The sequence below is a fragment of the Sarcophilus harrisii genome, chromosome 4 (genome assembly GCF_902635505.1).
Source record: "Sarcophilus harrisii chromosome 4, mSarHar1.11, whole genome shotgun sequence".
In the NCBI taxonomy this organism is placed as follows: Eukaryota; Metazoa; Chordata; class Mammalia; order Dasyuromorphia; family Dasyuridae; genus Sarcophilus; species Sarcophilus harrisii.
In genome coordinates, this window is record NC_045429.1 from 448,324,225 (window position 1) to 448,342,983 (window position 18,759).

The window sequence follows — 18,759 nt, forward strand, 5'->3', positions numbered from 1 at the left end:
CCGCTTAGTGGTCCTCTCCTTTCGGGGGTGATCCTCCCCCAGAGCGCCGTCCGGCCTTTCCCAGATGCACTGAACCTTCTAAGGAGCCCAGGCTCCGGAGTGTGTCCGCAGAGCATTTCGGAAGGGGGGGGGAAGGAGGCGCCCGGGTCCGGATTTGTGGCCAAGGGGACGCCTCGGGGTCTCCCATAACAAAAGGGGGCTCCCCCGGCTCGGAGAACGGAGAGAACAGGCTTTGTTCCCTTTAACGCTAGCCCTCCCGAGGGCCCCCCAGAGAGAGACTGCAGGCGGCCCTTCGAGCCCCGGGACGCGCGGCCCCTCCGGGCCCTGACGCCTCTCACTGGGCCTTGGCCTTGGCCCTGGGCACCCTCCCGGGGTGTGGCCCCGCGCCTCCCGCCGCGCGCGGCTCCTTTAAGACGGGGGCGGGGCCCAGAAGGAAAGACAAAGCCCCCGGACGCGCGCGCCCCGCCCCCCTCCCCTCCGGCGCACGGACCGTAGTGCCCGGATGTCGGTGTCGCCGTCGGTGACAGATGGCGCAGTGTCCGTAAGGAGCGGAATTCTCCTGCTTGACCCCTCCGCCGACCCTCTCCCCCTCACTTAGCCCCCGACTCCGTTGGTCACCCACTGCCTCCCACCCTCACTGGCGCCCTCCCTCCCTCCGAAAATCGAGAGCCGGCGTCCAGCGCTTACATAACTTGACCTTTCACCTCTTCACACTGCCCTCTATTGCGCCGCAGCCCAACTACCCGGCAGGAGCCGAGGAGGGGCGGGGCCTTCGAGAGCTGAGCGACGGCCAGAGGGAACCAATCAGGCGCGAGCGCCGGCTGGCTCTCCGCCTATTGCGGCCGTCGCCAGAAGCGCCACGGGGGAGCAAGTTAGTGTGAGCGCCGGACGGGCGGGGGGAGGAGGGCAATCTCCCGCCATTTTTCAATAATTTCCTCCGGGGCCGCCGAGGAGTCGCGGCGAACGCTGGATTCCGGGGCTTCGGGCCGAGCTCCGCGGGGGGTCGGCAGACGCCAGGGAAGAGCGGCGGCGACGGCGGCGACGGCGGCGGCGTGGGGCAGAGCTCCTCGTCCCCCTCCTGAGGGTCCTTCCCGCGGCGGCCTCCGCGCCGGCGGGACTAGAGCGACGAGAGTCGGGGCTCCCGCCTCCCCCCGCCCCGGAGGGAGGGAGGGAGAGCGAGCGAGCGCGCGCAGGAGAGCGCGCGAGAGCAGCTCGCGCCGGGCCGAGAGCTAGGCCCAGCGTCGCGCGCCGGCCGGGGCTCGCGGAGCAGCCGCCCCCTCCCTCGCCCTGCGCTCCTCTCCCTCCCCCTCTCCCCCCCGGGCCGGCCTCGGTCCCGCTCCGGCTCGGGCCGGGCCCGGCTCCCGCCGCCGCGATGGCGCCGCTGCTGGGCCGCAAGCCCTTCCCGCTGGTGAAGCCGCTGCCCGGAGAGGAGCCGCTCTTCGTCATCCCGCACACGCAGGAGGCCTTCCGGACCCGGGAGTATCCTTTGGGGCCTGGTTGTTGCGCGGTGGGGGCGGCTGTCAGTGGGGCCGGGGGACCTGCGGGAGCGAAGTGCGCTCGGGTGGAGCCTGGACCTTCGGCCCGGGCCCCGGGGAGGGGGCGGGAGGACCACGCGGCGGCCCCGAGGCCGCTTCCTCCTAGTTCTCGGCGCCGCCGCCACTGGCCATTGTTGTCAGAGCCCCCGGCCCGGGCCCCTCCAAGTTTGTCCTCCGGGGCACTCCGGTGACACTTGTCCCGCCGCGCCTCAAACAAAGGCCGGGTTCCCGCTGCCCCTTCCTGGGCCCAGGGCTTGGGGGCCACTTGTTCGGCCCGGGAGCCCTCGGGTCACTTTTATCTTGGAAGTAGTCTGGCGAGGGCGGCCGCCAAAACAAAGGGCCGGGCCCAGCGCGGCCGAGGCGCAGAGAGCGGAGCCGGCCCCGGAGCTGGGCGGCTTGGGGCTTGACCGGCCCTCTCCCCGCCTCGGCGGCGGCTCTGCGGAGAGCTCGGCGCCCTGCTGTGGCTCCCCCCTCACTTTCCTGGGCACTGCTGTCATTGCGAGCCGCGCGCCCCTCTCTGAGACAGAACTTAGGGGATCCCCCAACCTGTTAGTCTGCTGTTCCTGATGAGGAGGGCTCGGGGAGCTCGGGGGCCCCGGCCAAGTCCGGCAGCGGACCCTGGGTGCCGGGCCGGGGTCCGGGGGGGGGGGATGCAAAGACAAGTGGCGCAGCCTTAGCCGTGGGGACTACTGGGGTCCTAGAGCCGAAGCCTCCCGAAGCATTTCATGGGACATGTGCTGAAGGCTCTTGTCTTGCCTAACGTTATGTCTCCTGCCATTATTTTTACGAAGCCTTTGGACGGGAAGTAAAGCCCTTTAATTGGCTTGCATTTTATAGATGAAAAATCGCTCTCTCGTGGATTGCTACAAATGGAAGCTCTTCCAGGGTTTTAAACAATTGAGCGATATGATGTCTCCAAGGTCCTTAGTGGTCTCCCGGAAGTGAATAAGTCCCTGGGTTGGCTAACAGTGATTGCACATAAATTTCCAGTTCCACATTCTGATTTTGATAGGCTCTGCTACTTTGGTTTTTTAGTTTCTTTACCTGTTGGTGTATACCGCGTAGCGAATGTTCCAAAACATTTTATTAATAGCTGTTGTTGGTATGTGTTGGAATATATAGATGTAGAGCTTTCGGCTTCATTATAATTCAAAAAGGTAGTTGTGAATAATGTTCTTCGGTTATATAACTGACTTTACGTGTCAGTAATGGTGATTTCTGTGAAATCTAACTCGGATTAGCAGACTAGGTGTGGTTTGAGATTGAGAATTGTAAAAACCCCATCAGAATCATTCCTGAATTTGATTATGTTGGATTAGGATTGGATGTTACATTGAACATTGTATATAAACAAGTCTTTCAAGAGGAGCTTGTGGTTAAAATAAGCCTGTCAGATTAATTTTCTGGTTATTATCATTTTTTGCTTGGTTTCAGCTGGGGGTTTTTCTGTGCTAAGTAAACATTCAAGTATAAAGCAACTTTGCAAACCGTAGACTTTCCTAAGTGTGTATGGAAGCTATAGGAGGCACAAGGAGCAAGGACTGTTTGAATGTTAATATGTAGTTGTACTGGACAAGAATGTGACCCCGGGTTTGTCTTGATGAAAGCTAGGCAGCTGTAGATGGAGTTAAGTTGCAGTTACAAGACAGAATTGCATTGGGCAGATGGAATGCTGAGCTGTTATGCCTTCTGACTTTAATATTTTGCTTTATTTTTAAGTATAAGATTATGTGAAAGTTAAGTGGGTTAGTGAGAACACAGAAGAATAATAAACAAATTAGAAATTCTTTTATTTTTCCTCACCATTAATAATGTCGCACTTTATTTTTCCTGCTTTTCTGTTGCTGGAGGAAATGTCAGTTTCAGCTTTTCTGACTGAGGATAAGGTGTGCTGTACTTGCCTCTTTCCTTCACTCTCCTTACCCTGCTCTTCCCATCAACCATTCTTTTGAAAGAAGCTCAATCACATTACAAGGCTAAGGAGAACAAAGGCTCTTTTTAACTCCACCCCCCTACCCCCCAAAAGGCTGAGTGGCAGGAAGGCCAATTGTAGCCTTTCTTAGCATAGATGCACTTAAAAATCTTCCTATATTTAAACGTGTTTCTCACTGATCAAAGGGCTGGGATGTTGCTGTGAGATTTTGTGTTTTTACTGCCTGTGGAGGAATCACTGAAACATGGAAACTTCAAATTGTGATTCTGTGAGTGGTTTTTGGAAAGGTAGATTTATTTTGGAAAAATTGAAATCTGAAATGCATTTTGGAAATAACTACAGTTTCTGCCAAATGGATATTTTTCTTTCATTTTCATTTTTTCTTCTAGTTCCCCAACATTGTTAAAGTGATATCTAAACTAAAAAAAACCCAAAAAACAACCAACAACCCTATCAGTGTTGAGACAGGATGTAGCTGAAGTCATTTTGCTCCCCTTCTAAACTTTTGGAATACTGGTAGATGTTTTAGTTGTTTTTTTATTTAACACTGAATTGATGGAGACTAAATTACCAAGTAAATGCTTGGCCCCTGCCTTCTGTAGCCTTCCCAGCCTTTCTTTCCAGGATTGTTCCTAGTAACTGCATTTCTGCCACCCTGGCCTTAATTGCTCATTGCTCTTATGCTCAATTCCATCTCCTTGCTTTAGGTCTTTACTCTGGCTATTTCCCACTCACAGTATTCTAGAACCCCTAGCTTCATTCTCCACGCAGAAGCACGATTTCTTAAGAAAAGAATGCAGTATCCCTAAGAGCAGCCATTGTTTCTTTTTTCTTTTTCTGTGTTTTATTGTTGACACTTTTGTATTTACCAGGCACTTGATATGTTCAAGTCTCGTCCAACTCTTCATGACCCCATGACCCTGGTGTGGCACACCATGTCCTCCTACTTGTAATATGCAGCTCTGTATAGCAATTAGCAGAATAATTTAGTTCCATTCTGGTAAATTAGGGGTCTTTTATAGGAAGACATGATTGTCAGAAAACAATCTTCAGAAGATACCCCCAAAAAACTATTATTAAGGGACCTCTGGCATGACATACATTTTTAACCTTTTGAAATAAGAATTTACTTAGTATCTGTGAGGAGGAAAACTTTGACAAATGCACTTCAAGAAGCACCTTCTCATCCAAGTGCTCCTGGTATCTGAACCAGACTGTAGTTAGCCAACCCAAATTCAGCCTGGTGATTTTTGTAAATTTTAGTTCCATTCCCTCAAGAGGTTTTCTTAATCTTTCTAGACTTGAGAAAGCTAATCTTTGCCTCCTTCCTCCCCCTCTACAGTCTGGCTGCCTATGCTGAGTTATCAGAATTACCCACCCTTTCCTCTTCTTGCTCTTATTTCATTAGTATAAGGAATTCTTAGTGAAGAATTTTTTTTTTTTTTTTTTTTTTAAACCAGCTCAGATCAGTAATTGATCACAGGTTATGGCCCTTACAGCTTTGAAAGTGCGGGGGCACTGAGTCCATATGAGTCAGAGATGGAACTGGAACCTGCCTTGCTGTTTCTTACTCCTGAGGCCTGCTTCCTGTACATACATCATGCTGTGCGGTTTCTCATAGTAGGGATTATCCTAAATGGATTACTTTATACCTGCCCAAATAAAGCTCACCTACTGCTGTTCTGCTGGAAGGCCTGATCTTTCCTGTTGACTTGGCCATTTTACTCTGGAAAATTTTGATGTCATTTGGAGATTTCACTGTACATTGTATCTTTTGTAGATTTTTTTTTTTTTTGTTCTTTTCTTTATGACTGCCCTTGATCAGTCTGGCTTTTCACCAACCAACATGTAACTTCTTCCAGCTCTTTTAAGTATAAAGAATGGCTAAAAGTCTCTCTAGGAGAAGTTTTTGTGGTTTTGATTTGTTATTTTGATATCCCTTTATTTTCTACCAGTGAGGTAGTATTTCCTTTGATATCTTATGGCAATTTATTTAACACTGAATTGATGGAAACTAAATTACTAAATGTTAGAATAGCAATCAATAGATGGTAAACTCTAAAAAAAATTTTTTTAAGTCTTAGTGATGCCTTTTGTTTCATGTGGATTATTTCTAGAAATACTTCTCTATACACACGCAAAAATAAACCCTTGTAACCAAAAATCAAAGTTTTAAAAAACATACCTGATTATAGTAATATCTGATAGTAGATATAGCCTTCTGCCCTACAGCTCCCCCCATTGACTGTTTTAGAAATTCTTTCTAGAGCTGCATACATATTCTCTTGTCCCCCCATACTTGATATAATTGTTTATTGATTAATAGTAAATTTGCGTAGCACTTTGAGGCTTTCCTCTCCACAATCCTATGAAGTAGGTAGTGTGAGCATTATTCATTTGGAAGAAATTGAGAATTAAGTGACTTGTCTATGATCAGTAATCTTTTATTTTTTCCAAAAATAGTTTTAAACATTTCATTTTGCAAGACTTTTATGTTCCAAATTTTTGTCTATCACTCCCTCCTCCCTAAGACAGCAAGCAATCTGCTATAGGTTAAATATGTGTAATCCTTTTAAATATATTTCCATATTTGTCATGTGCAAGAAAAGTGAGACCAAAAGGGAAAAACCACAAGAAAGAAAACAAACAGAAGGTGAAAATACTAAGCTTCAATTTACCTTCAGTCTCCATAGCTCTTCTTCTGGATGCAGATGACACCTTGTCTATGATCACATAGAAAATTAGGTATCAAAGCCTTGATCCCCTCTAGGTCACCTGACTTCTGGTCACTGGATCTCTTGCCCAGTATGGAAGTGAGGCCTGTGGCTCATAGTGCTTCTGTTTATCTCTGATTTTTTTTTTTTTTTTCTAACTAATTTTGGATGATTTGCTGTTTATGAGTCAGAGTGCCAGAAGTGATAGGAAAATAAAAATATGTTACAGATTATTCAGAAAGATCAGGGAGTAAGTAGAAACTGTTGAGCCCTCATAGTTTTATGTTTTGTTAGTAGGTTTGATTTGCCCATTTTCCTGAGTTCTGATTATAACTTAATCAAGTGAGTTGTTGACTGGAAGGGAATAGTTACATTCTGGAAGTTGCACAGAGAGAGGTTTTCATCCCATCTTTATTAAAGCAGTCACTTGGAAGGTACTGCGATTGGCAGAGGATGACTATAGGGGTACTTTATGTTGCTATAAGTTATAAATATATTAATTACCAGCCACGGACAGCTTGTGATTTGCATATGCTGCATGATTTTAACTTGCCCTTGGGATAGCATAGAGTTTTAAAAAAAAAAAAAAAAGTGTGGAACCATTAAACTTGACTATTTTTTCTTGCTTAGCTTCTAAAAAGTTGTTGCTAAAACCCCCAAAAAGACATTTGGGGATGTCATTTCATTGAAGACGGCCAGAAGGATGAGGAGAGAGGATATTATTATGAACTGGCTCTCTGAAGATTTTTTAGCTGCTTTCTAAAGAGAGATTTCATTTCCAAGAGGACTCTGTGGGTCTTTTCCCAGGCATAAAGCTGCCAGTACAAAGTCAGTGAATTGAATTAATTTCTCCCACTGCAAGTTTCTCATAAATTTATCTCACATTTTTCAGATAATCCCTTTTTTCTCTTTTAGCTAGTTGAGAGATCAGAGAGGAGGTCTTCTGGTTCGATTTCTCTGAGTTTACTGTTGAGGAATTTAATCCAAGGAGATTAAGGTATTTTCCCCTAAAGTCAACTGGGTTGGGATTGATTACAAATACAGAACAAGAGAGGGTTCTCATCTTAGAGAAGCAAACAGATATTCAAGGTCATTTGGCCCCCAGATTGAAACTGTTTCTTTCCTCTTCCCTCTTCAAATTTCAAATCCTTTCCATCATGCTGCTGCTCCTCTTAGGCATAAGGATTGGAATCTTGTGAGTCTGAGCATTAGAACCCCAATCTGACTTCTCCTAGATCTGACTCCTGACTGGCTCTTCTTAAACAAGAGTTGCTCAGGCTGTTCCTCCTCTCTCCACGTCTCCCTAAGGCTCAGCTTTGACCTCTAGCCAGAGTTGCCCTCTGGATGTGTTCCTGGGAGACAGCCTGTAGCTTTCATTTGGGGTCCTGAGTGACTACTTTACCTGAGGTTGGTAGATTATTTTCCTGGACCAGAACTCTCTGCCGGAGAAAACTTCTACCAATCCAGAGAGACTTGAGCTCTGTACCTTGACCCTGCTTGGGGCATTAAAATGAAGTTCCTTGCTCAGGATCACACAGCAAGCATGTGCCAGTCTTAGGACTTGAACCAGGGTCTTATAAGGCACCAGTTTGAGCCTGTTTGCTCCTCTGTGATGGGTTTAGTAGGGTTAAAAGAGCACATGTACTCAGGAGTGCTGTGCATATGGACTGAAGCCCGAGTTAATTTAATGATGATTCTGTGCACCAGCTCTTTCTGTACTTATTCAAGACCCTGGAGCTCCTTTAGCTTGGTATATTTGGGTCGGGATGCTCTGGACTCTCTGTGACTCTTGTAATTATGGCAAGTATCATTATTTGATGTCATTTTCCTGAACTTGGGTCACCCCAGAGAGTATGAGGCCCGCTTGGAAAGATACAGTGAACGGATTTGGACGTGTAAGAGCACTGGAAGCAGCCAGCTGACACACAAGGAGGCCTGGGAGGAAGAGCAGGAAGTGGCTGAGCTGTAAGTAGCACTGGGGTTCAGGGTTCAGAGGGGAGGTAGGGGCCAACACTAATCTCACAAATGCTCTTTGACATTTGAAAGTTGGGATCCTTGTGGCTCTGATGAGGCTTGGGCTCCCACCTATCCTGCTTCTTCAGGTGTGAAGTGAAGCAGACTCTGCTCCTGCTGCTAAAGCTTGTTCTCTGTTTTCAGTACAAAGGACCACTCAGGCAAATGTGGCCCTACTTGGCTGGAATATGGACTTCTTTTCTGGGGAAAAAATGGTTTGTTGTCTGCCTTTAATCAAAGGAAGTACTTTGTACTTCTTTTAGAGAATAGTGATAAAACTATCAGAGTTGACAGATTTCCTGAAATATATTCACGAAGTCTTGGTTGAGAGTTAAGGAAGAATCTTATGTTGTTGTATCCTTAAATTTTAATAGCACTTCGCTTCTTGGTGTTATAGAAAGATTACCAGAGATCTGATTTTGAGCCATGTGTATGTGTAATGTTGGGTTATGTTGACTGGTTGACTTATAGGCCACTGGTCGATCTTATAGGCCATGTTTTTGTTTTTTTTTTTTTTTTTTTTTTTCATGTATTAAAAAAAAACACTGGGGCTTTCTTGGTGTTTTTTCTTTATCAGTGTAGAAGAGAAATATGTAAGCTTAAATGGGTTAAGAAACTGATCTTATAGATCAGTTGTTTGGTTCATCAAAATATTGGATCCTGGAAACAACGTTACAGATGATTACTTTTGGGCTATATTGTGTGTCAACAATATTTTAGGGCTTAAAGCCTAGGAACTTAACCATCATTTGAAACATTTGTTTCTATAGGAAAATATGTGGCAAAATGGGAAAGTAAGGAGTATCCACTATGGGCTTTGGAGGCTGTGTGGGTAACAGCATTTTATCCCTGCTACAGCCCAGGTGAATCATGATATAGATGCAGAGGTGTTCAAAGGTCAGGAATTGAGAACTTAGGAGAGTTTCTGAACTTCATTTTCTTTAAAAATGTAATTTTTAGGAATGCGAGTTCCATGTAAAGAAGTATAATGTCTTACTTATCTAACTTCAGTTTCCTTATTTGTAAGGTAGGGATAGTAATTTGGCATGATAGAGTACTTATCTCAAGACATTTAGATAGGTGAGATGTGACAACCCATAAGTGAGGAAACAGACTTAGGGAGGGCAGCTTGACACATCTAGCTAGAAAGTAACCAGGGTTTGAACCAGGAGTTCTTCACAGAGAATTGGTATTTGTTCCATGGTTTAGGAAATATTTCAGTACAAGACAAATGCCAAGGGCCGCATATTGTTGATATTCCTTGTAAAGTTAGGAAATGTGGAACACAATCATTAGACTATAAACTGAAGAATGGCTCTAATAATTGTTTAGCCGTTTTTCTTTTTTTTAATCTGTTACTTTTACATCACCAGCATTTCCTGGCGTTTTCCTCCTCACTCTCATCTCAGAGCTATCTGTTATAACAGAATAAGAGAAAAAGTTCAGTAGAATTGATCAAATTTATAATATTCAACAATGGCGTCTTGGGTGGTAGTATTTTCACATCCATATTTCCCCCAATTTGGGAAAGAAGGGAGGAATCGGAATCTTCTTTAAATAGTTTTTGGGACATACTTTGGTTGTCATTGTTGAACAACATTCAATTTTGATATTGGGTTGTTGCATCTGTTGTTTCTCGGAGACATGGCTTCTGTATTCCTGGCTCTGCTTACTTCCCTTTATCCTAGTTCATATCAGTTTACTTGTGCTTCTTGACATTTATTGTATAAAATAGCACTCATTATTTTGCTTTGTCTTGGAGGAAGCTGCTTCTGCAGGTGTGGATGAGCACCTGCTCTGCAGCTTCATCTTAGCTGCCTGGGACAGGGGCTGAAAGCTGCTTGGCTTTGCCTCTGGCTGTACAGGTGGGTCCATCCCAGGCTCGAATTGGCCTCATTGACTGTTCTATCCCACTGAAAATTGCAACCAGAAGACCAAGAGGAGGAGAGGAGGGAAGGACTTGTGGTTTTCCTCTTCAAATGACTTAGGTAAAATAGTCCCTCAGGCCTTTTCCATCTCTAAAATTCTGATTGCTTCTTAAAAGACATACTTGGAATTTGAAGATAGAAGCAAAAGGTAAATTACCTTCTCAGAGTCAAGGAATCTTAAACCCCACCCTGGGGGGATGGGGTGAAAGAGAAATTGTTCCTTCTACTTCTTTTTTGGTCAATGGATAGAATTTCCAGCTAAAATAGAAATTCATTTTCCTGGCTTGGGTCAGTTGTCTGGGGTTTCTAGAAGGGCTCCTTCAGTTAATGTGTTCTAGACTTGGCGTCATTGCAGATAGTTTCTGATCTGAGCAAAGTCTCCTGAACCTTGGTTTCTTCATTTTTGAAGTGGGAGACAAAAACAGTTGTTGAATCAAATAAAATAATGGCTTTGTGTAATGTATATTGTCCCTGGGGAAAAAAAAAATTCTCTCAATCTTTTGGTGGTCTTTGCTGAACAAAATCTTTTATTGAGTGGTGGAAAGAGAATCTCTAAGCATTGAGTTGGGGTAATAAAGTGTGATTTTTTTTTTTCCTTTACAGAAATTATATTACTTTTCCAAAAATATATTATGTTTATACTTAGTTTCATATTATTTTATATTTCGTACTTATTTCTTATCCAGTATAGAGAGCACCATTTGCTTTCAGGCTTTCCTTGGACATTGGGGGGATTGCATTGACCTTCCACTGCCAGTTTCCAGACTTCCAATGACAACTGACTGGCATTTGTAATGAATTTGTAATGGAAGGTTATACATTTTGGTCATTGATTCCAACTTTACCTTGAGTTGTGCTTTTTTGTTTTGTTTTTGTTTAACTTTTTGCTATATGTTATTTTTATGACAAATGACAGTGAATAGTCTTAATTTTTTTATGATGAATATACTCAAAATGTCTGATTAAAATTTTAAAAGGTCCCCTAATATTGGGGTGAGCTGGAGGGAGATCTTTCAGCAACTACATTTTTTTTTCCCCAAGAGGATTATAGATGATCAGAGTAAAGCAAATGACTTCTTTAAGTTTATGTAGCTCAGTGGTACTAAATGGTAGATAGATAGATGATTCAAACCCAGTGCTTCTACCTCCAAATGCAGTCATTTTCCTCCTCTGTCACCAACAGAGCCACCAACACAGAGCCAAATGCTTCCGAGTGTGTTCTGATTTCTGTGCCAGGACACAGCTGACAGTTTCTAAATTATTGGGCTGTCTTTTTGACTGTTGGTAAGAAGTATTGACAGTTTTCTTATGAGATTATTACTGAATGGTATGTTCATCTCTTGGACCTTGAGTGGTATATACCTTTATTGGTAATTTATAATTATAATTCAAGAGTGAAAACCAGCTTTGAGTAATTTGGATTTCTCCCCCAAATGTCTTCATATTTTTCTGAGCTTTAATATTTCCAAATATGCCAAATTACAATTTCATCCTATTGTATATATTTAGGTTTTTGTTTTCTTTATCTTAGAGATTTTCAACAGTGGTCTCAATTTCTTGAAGTTTATATCTGTATCACAGATTATCAATTAAGTGCATTTTAAGAGGCTGCTTAGCCCAAACAAGTCTGAACATGAATCCTCTCTTCCACATCCCTAGGCTGTGGTTGGCCACCCTGGAAAACTGAAATGGGGGAAGGGGAACCTGGGAATTCTCCATTCTTGCATAGGGTCATTTATTTTGAGTGAGGAAGTCTTGGAGGTCCAGCCCCTCATTTTGCAGGCCAGGAAGTGACTGGTTACTTGTCCAGTAGATAGTAAGGTGGAGTCAGAATCAGATCTATAGTTTGCTCTTTGGTCACTTATGCACATTGCTAATTCTGGCCCCTGGGGACACAAAGAATGAGTCTTAAATAGGATGGCCTTCCAGATATCCAAGTAATTAACCCTGGGCTCCCACTAGCCTTCTCTTATCTTCATCTAAGACAAACAACACTAGTTCCTTCAGCTGATACTCATGACCTGAACTGAAACTGTTTACTATTTGTAATTCTGTCTTCATAGATATTGTCAAGTTATCAATACCCTTTCTAAAATAGAACATTCAGGTTGGAGCCATAAGTGATATGTTCCGACCAGGACAATGGGACTGTTGACTGCTTTTGGTGTTGTGGTTCTTTTAATATAGTCCAACAGATGGCATTAATTTTTTTTGCTACCTTGTTACACTTAATATATTGAGCTTGAAGTTCATTAAAACTCTTTTAAAAAAAAAACTTTAAGAAAAAAACCCAACAGTTTTTTTTTAATCATGTCTACTATTAATCCCATTATCCCTGGTTTTCTTCTCCCTTCCTGAGTCATCTCATAACAAATAATATTTCTTTTCTTTTTTTTTTTTTTTGTAATAGCTTTTTTCTCCCCCCTCAAATACATGCAAAGATAGTTTTTAGCATTCACTTTTTCAAAACCTTTGTGTTCCAAAATTTTCCCCCCCAGCCTAGACAACAAAGCAATCCAATATAGGTTAAACATGTGCAGTTCTTCTAAATATATTTCCATAATCATCATCCTGCACAAGAAAAATCGGATAAAAAGGGAAAGAAAAAAATAACAAGCAAACATCAACCCCCCAAAAAAAGAAGATAAAAATATTATGCTTTTATCTACATTCAGTCTCCATAGTTCTCTCTCTAGATGCAGATGGCTCTTTCCATCCCATATCTATTGGAATTGGCCTAAATTACCTCATTGCTAAAAAGAACCAAATCCATCATAGTTGACCATTCCATAATCTTGTTGCTGTGTACCATGTTCTCTTGATTCTACTTACTTAGCATCAGTTCATGTAATTCTTTCCAAGCTTTTCTGAAATCATCCTACTGATCCATTTCTTACAGAACAATAATATTCCATAGCATTCATAGACCATAACTTATTCAGTCATTCCCCAACTGATGGGTATACATCTACTCAGTTTCCAGTTCTTTGCCACTATAAAAAAGGCTGCTAAACATTTTTGTCTATGTGGATTCTTTCTTAAGAAGGAGAAAGTAGCCCAACTGATAAGTAACATTGATAGAATCCAAAAACATGGTCAATTGTTGACAGTTCTTGCCTCCAAAAAGAAATGAGTAGAGGGTTTCTATTCATCTCTTCATTTGAATCTTTTGATCTTCATAATTTTGTTAAATTTACCTTTTGTGTGTGTATGTGTGGGTTTCTTTTTCCATTGTATAGCTCTTTTCACACTTCATTATCACATTATCACATTATATATAGTGTAGTAATTTTCTATTACATTCACATTCTACAAATTGTTTATTTGTTTCTCAATTGATGAGCATCTACATTGTTTCCAAATCTTTGCCAATATAAAATTTTTGATATATGTTGGACTTTTCTTTGACTTCTCTTGTGGTCTGAGAAGAGCAATCTTACTATGAACATTTTAATCATTTACTTAACATATGTAACTCCAAATCTCTTAACAGGATGCTTAGACCAATTCAAAACCTCAGCAGTATCGGTATATCCTTTCCATAGTCCCTCTTCCATTGCTAGATGCGATATAACTCAGTTTTAATTGGCATTAGTCATTTGAAGCAGTTATTGATAGTTTTCCTTCTTTTGAGAAATGTGTCCCTTGATCACTTATTTATTAGGGAGTCTTTATTTTGATCTTATCTGATTTAGTTTGTTATTCCTTAGGAATATTTGCAAATATATTCTCAACTGTTTCCATTGTTGTCTTTGTATTTTTTTTTTTTCCATGCAAAAGGTTTTTGATTTCATGTGATCATTGATTTTAATCTTTTTGTGATTTATTTATTTATTTAGTGAAAGGCCATTTCCCCTCTTTCCTCTACCTCCCCATACTTTCCTTTCCCTGAAAAATACCTGATCTAGATGTGTCGATCTTTCTGTTCAGGTTATATGTGTATTTTGAGTTTATTGCTACATATCCTGTAATTTGTTGATCTGATTAAACCTGATTCTAACATTTTGCTTTCCAGTTTTCCCAGCAATTCTTGTCAAATAAAAAAAAATTCTGATCATTTGAATGTATCTTAATTATGGTATTCTGCTCTCTAATATATTGTTTTTTTTTTTTTAATAAGAAAGGAATTCCCTTAATTATTGCTATTCTGTCAAGTATCAAGTTGTATCTTTGAGATCAAATTTGCTGACTTGTGCTTTGTTACTTGCTAGCTACCCATACTCTTAAATCTTATAGAGACAAATTCAATTGGATCTTATTATTTGATGTTTTTATTCTTTTGCTTCCTACTTTGGTAAAATATATACACACTTCCACTAATTTTTTTTAGTTTTAAAGACCCCTTGATTAGATTTGCCAGACTAAGCAGACACATTCTTCCTCTCTCATGTCATTATTTACTGCTTCCATGGATAGGAGATTGTCTTGAATTTTATTCTAGAGCCCCTAAATTCAAATCTTGTTCTTAGACACATTTTTTAAAACTAGTAATTCACTTCCAAAATGTTTTCTTTTGACACTTTTGTCTTTGAACTGTAGTGAGGAAAACGCCATCTATACAATCTTATCTTCATTTTCTTGCTCCATATTTCGAAACTTTAATTAATACTCTAAATTTCTTCTGGCAATGTCTTCCATGTTTAGTTATCCCTAAAAAGTAGGTCATCATCGTGTGGTTTTGACCATTTGGGGACCTCTCCTACTATGAGAACAACACATCACTTTTTCTGTGTAACTGTGTGAAAGTACTGCCTTCCACTGCACAATTCTTCTGACCCTCCGTGGATCATCTTTAATCTAAGAGACACCAGAATTAACATAATTTTTCCTCTTCAAAAAGATTCTCATTTGTTTCTTAGTTCCAACAGTCCTTCCCAACCTGTCATCATGGTCAAGATTCTCCTCCCTCTTTTGATGTTTGTTTTTATATCCAAGCCTCCTTAAATCTCAGCTTCTATTTGTGGTGTCTTTTGTTTTTGCGCTCTCTGAATGAACTACTTAGAACTCAGGCAACGAAAAAACTGCTCACCGATGCATCAGATGTCAAGTATGAAGTTTTTTTTTTGTTGTTGTTTTTAAGAAAAATTTCATTCTTCTTAATATCAGGGTGCAAAGAGCTGTTTCTTGAGCTTGTTTGACTTTTCTGATCAAGCATTTCTCAAGAAGCACCTACTGTGTCAGATACTGTTCAAGCCTAAAAGGATGCTGGTCCCTGCATCTTCATCTTTAGTTGCTGAAAATGACTCAGTAGTTCTCATTCTTTGGGGGTTCTCTCTGCTAGCTACAGCTCTGGGGGATTTTTCACTTTCTCAGCTGCTACTATCTTTATTTGCTCTGTTAGTAAGTACCTCAAAAGTCATCCCCCACCTTCTCCTTCACCACCATCTTTGTCTTGCCAAAGACTCTCTTTTAGTAATTACCCTTCTTGATTCTTGGTCTTGAGTTTCTCCCTCCAAGATTGTATTCTGATTTCTTCTTCAGCTCCAGTCCTTCTCTTCTTCCTTCAGAAACTTCCAACCTTCCAAAGCCTGTGGAGTTGAATCACATTTGGTAGTATCGGAACCCTTTAGATAGTTCTGGATAGCTTGGAGATAAGTCTTTCAAAGCCAAAAATTCTAAATTTTTGCTATTGTTATTGTGTTAGAAAATTTTCTATTTTTCTATATAGTATGATTCCTGTTCTTTTCTCTTTTGTAAGTAGCTGTTAACCGCATATGAAATGTTCCATAGACTTTAAAGAAATAAATTAGATATTTATTTTTGCTTTGGACTTAATTTTATCTTTTTTGATGACTCAAGTTCCTAATTTTTGACATTTGTTATTTGTTTTAAGGCTTCTTTTTGACCTAAACTTGTAGACTTAGATAAGAATATTGGGCTGGTCAGTCTTAGACCTCTACACATTCCAGCCTGAAAACTAACTTTTCCAGACCCTAGGGAAGAGGACAGCCCATTTGCAGGTTAGGAATGAGAGTATGGATCCTAAGTTTTGCCAGATATAAAACTTGAATGCTATAGGATTCAGTGTCTCAATAAAAGGACAGTTTTGGTTTGGTTGACTGTTGTTGGACCATCTATCCAGTGGTCTTCAGATTGCTTTTAGAGTACCTGTGTGTATCTTTAATTTTTGTATCTTTTCCCTTTCTGTCATTTTTGATGTTCTTTCTCCTAACTTGTCCTTTATAACAATTTTGCAAAATTACTTGCTAAGAATTTCATAGCTATTAAGTGTTGGAGTGCGCACATTTCACATAGCTGTGTTAGAAGGTGACTTTGGATTGTTAATTTCTAAGTAGCAAAGGATACTTCTGACTGGGGTAGTTTAGGCCACACGTCTAACTTGAGTGCTAGCCAGTAGCATTACTTTGACCAAATGGCTGAAGTTGCCAGTCGTTTTAAATTTTCATTCTTCTAACTAATAATGACATCTTTGCTTAGCTTGAAGGAGGAGTTCCCTGCTTGGTATGAGAAGCTTGTGCTGGAAATGGTCCACCACAACACAATCTCGTTAGAGAAGTTGGTCGATTCTGCATGGCTTGAGATCATGACCAAGTATGCTGTGGGTGAGGAGTGTGACTTTGAGGTGAGTGTTTACTTGGGTCTGGAGCTACTGAAGTTACCTCCTGTAGTGTCCAGGTAGGGGGTGTGCAGTGGGCTCAGCTTACCTCTGAGGTATGGGGAAAAGCTGCTAGGGACTTAAACAAAGGGTATTGTCCACCAGAAGATAGCACCATTTCTATTGTGAAAACATCTAAGGTATTCAGGTGCTATGACTTAATTCAGTAACAATCTGTGTCTATCTTATTTATTCTAGACCCTTTTCTTTTTTTGTTTTGTTTTTCTTTTCATAGGTTGGGAAGGAAAAAATGCTGAAAGTAAAGATTGTGAAAATTCATCCTTTGGAGAAGGTGGATGAGGAGACCACTGAGAAGAAATCTGATGGTGCCTGTGATTCTCCATCAAGTGACAAAGAGAACTCTGGTCAGGTGGCCCAGGATCATCAGAAGAAGGATCCCGTCATAAAAGAGGATGAAGGCAGGAAAGATAGTATTAGTATGTATGGTGTTAGTTTTAATCAAGGGTTTGTAATCAAAAGCCAGTTCATTTTGTGCTATTCAGAAATCGTTTGTATTAATCTCACTGTTTTGTCATTTAACCTCCGGGATGAGTTTATAAAACAAGAAGCAGACACTTAAACCTTCCTAGGGCAATTGAACAAGGCGGCAACCCTGAAGTCCATTTGGTGGTTATTTCTTGTGTTTCTGTGGATGTATGATTACCTCAATTGCTAAGGTAGCCCTAGAGAAAAGGAGACTCAACTAAAGAAAAATGTAACTAAATGGCCCACATTTTTTTTTTATTATTATTTAAATATTTTTCAGTTACATGTAAAGAAAAATTTTTTTAAAGTTTCAAATTTTCTTCCTCCTGCCCCCCCTTTCCTTCCTTGAGAAGGCAAGCAGTATATTATTTATAATGTAAAGTCATGCAAAATTTCCCTATTTTCATATTAGCCTTGTGCAAAAAAAGAAAATTCACATATAAAACAAAGTTTTTAAAAACATGCTTCAATCTGCAATTAGACTTTTATTAATTCTTTATCTGGAGGTGTTGATGTTCATTAGAGTAGCTAAATGAATCACAATTCATCATATATTACTGCTTACTGAGTACAGTGATCCTCTACTCACTTTACATTAGTTCATGTGAGTCTCCCCCAATTTTTCTGAAATGATCCCTCTCATCATTTCTTAGAGCATTAGAGCACAATAGTATTTCATCACATTCATATACCATAATTGGTTCAGCTGTTCCCTTAATTGATAGGCATCCCCTCAATTTCCAATTCTTTGCATCACAAAAAGAGCTGCTGTAAACAAATGGGTCTTTTTCACTTTTCTTGTGACTGTTTGGCATATAAAGTTTTGGTGAATTGATAAAAACTTGGCCTGGTGGTATATGGTTTAATAATTGTCTTTGGTTTTGATTTGAAACCTAGGATACCACAATTAGTGTTCAAGATAGGAGTTAGCAGGGAAGTTCCCATTTGTGACTTTAATTCAGCTTTTTCTCTTTTTGAGCAAGGTACAACCTAAACTGGGCTTCCCTTTTCCTACCAGCATTTCCCAGACCAGCTAAGTGGGTTGTTAATCAAAATTGTAGGGGCAAACCATTTTCTTCCTCTCATCTTCCCACTAAAAGAACATAAATTTGTTAATGGTATGAGCATTTTTATTCAGGTGTAATATTTAATACTACTTTTAACTTTTCCACTTCTGGAAAAGTTTTTTTTTTTTTTTTTTTTTTTTTTTTTTTTTAATTCTTTTTTATTTTTGGCTAAGCAGTTGAGATTAAATGTTAGTAAGTGTTAAGTGTCTGAGATCAAATTTGAATTCATGTCCTCCTGACTTCAGGACCAGTACTCTATACACTGTGCTGTCTAGCTGCCCCTGAAAAAGAATTTTTAAAAATAACCTAGGAACCTAGAAGTAGCATATGCTTAAAAGAGTGACACCATAAAGTATACTTCAGCTATTAAGCTATTAAATTCTTTTCTTGAATAATATATTCACCATGGCATAAACTTTTTTTTGTCCCTTTTATTTTTTTTATTTTAAAAAATTTTTAATTGAGGC

General features: G+C 40.9%; 1 protein-coding gene across 3 annotated transcripts in view; it reads left to right on the forward strand.

Moving 5' to 3' along the window:
- The first annotated feature begins 913 nt into the window (after positions 1-913).
- Positions 914-18,759, forward strand: part of BAZ1B (bromodomain adjacent to zinc finger domain 1B) — a 58,718-nt gene continuing 40,872 nt past the window's right edge. The window contains exons 1-4 of one of the 3 annotated variants that reach the window (XM_031967959.1): positions 914-1,479; positions 8,031-8,147; positions 16,562-16,706; positions 16,975-17,158. In XM_031967959.1, the coding sequence (XP_031823819.1) occupies positions 1,373-1,479; positions 8,031-8,147; positions 16,562-16,706; positions 16,975-17,158 (553 nt within the window). In that variant the 5' untranslated portion in view covers positions 914-1,372. Of the gene's footprint in view, positions 1,480-7,094; positions 7,180-8,030; positions 8,148-16,561; positions 16,707-16,974; positions 17,177-18,759 lie in introns of those variants that run through there. The other 2 variants (XM_031967957.1, XM_031967960.1) reach the window with 2 other exon arrangements.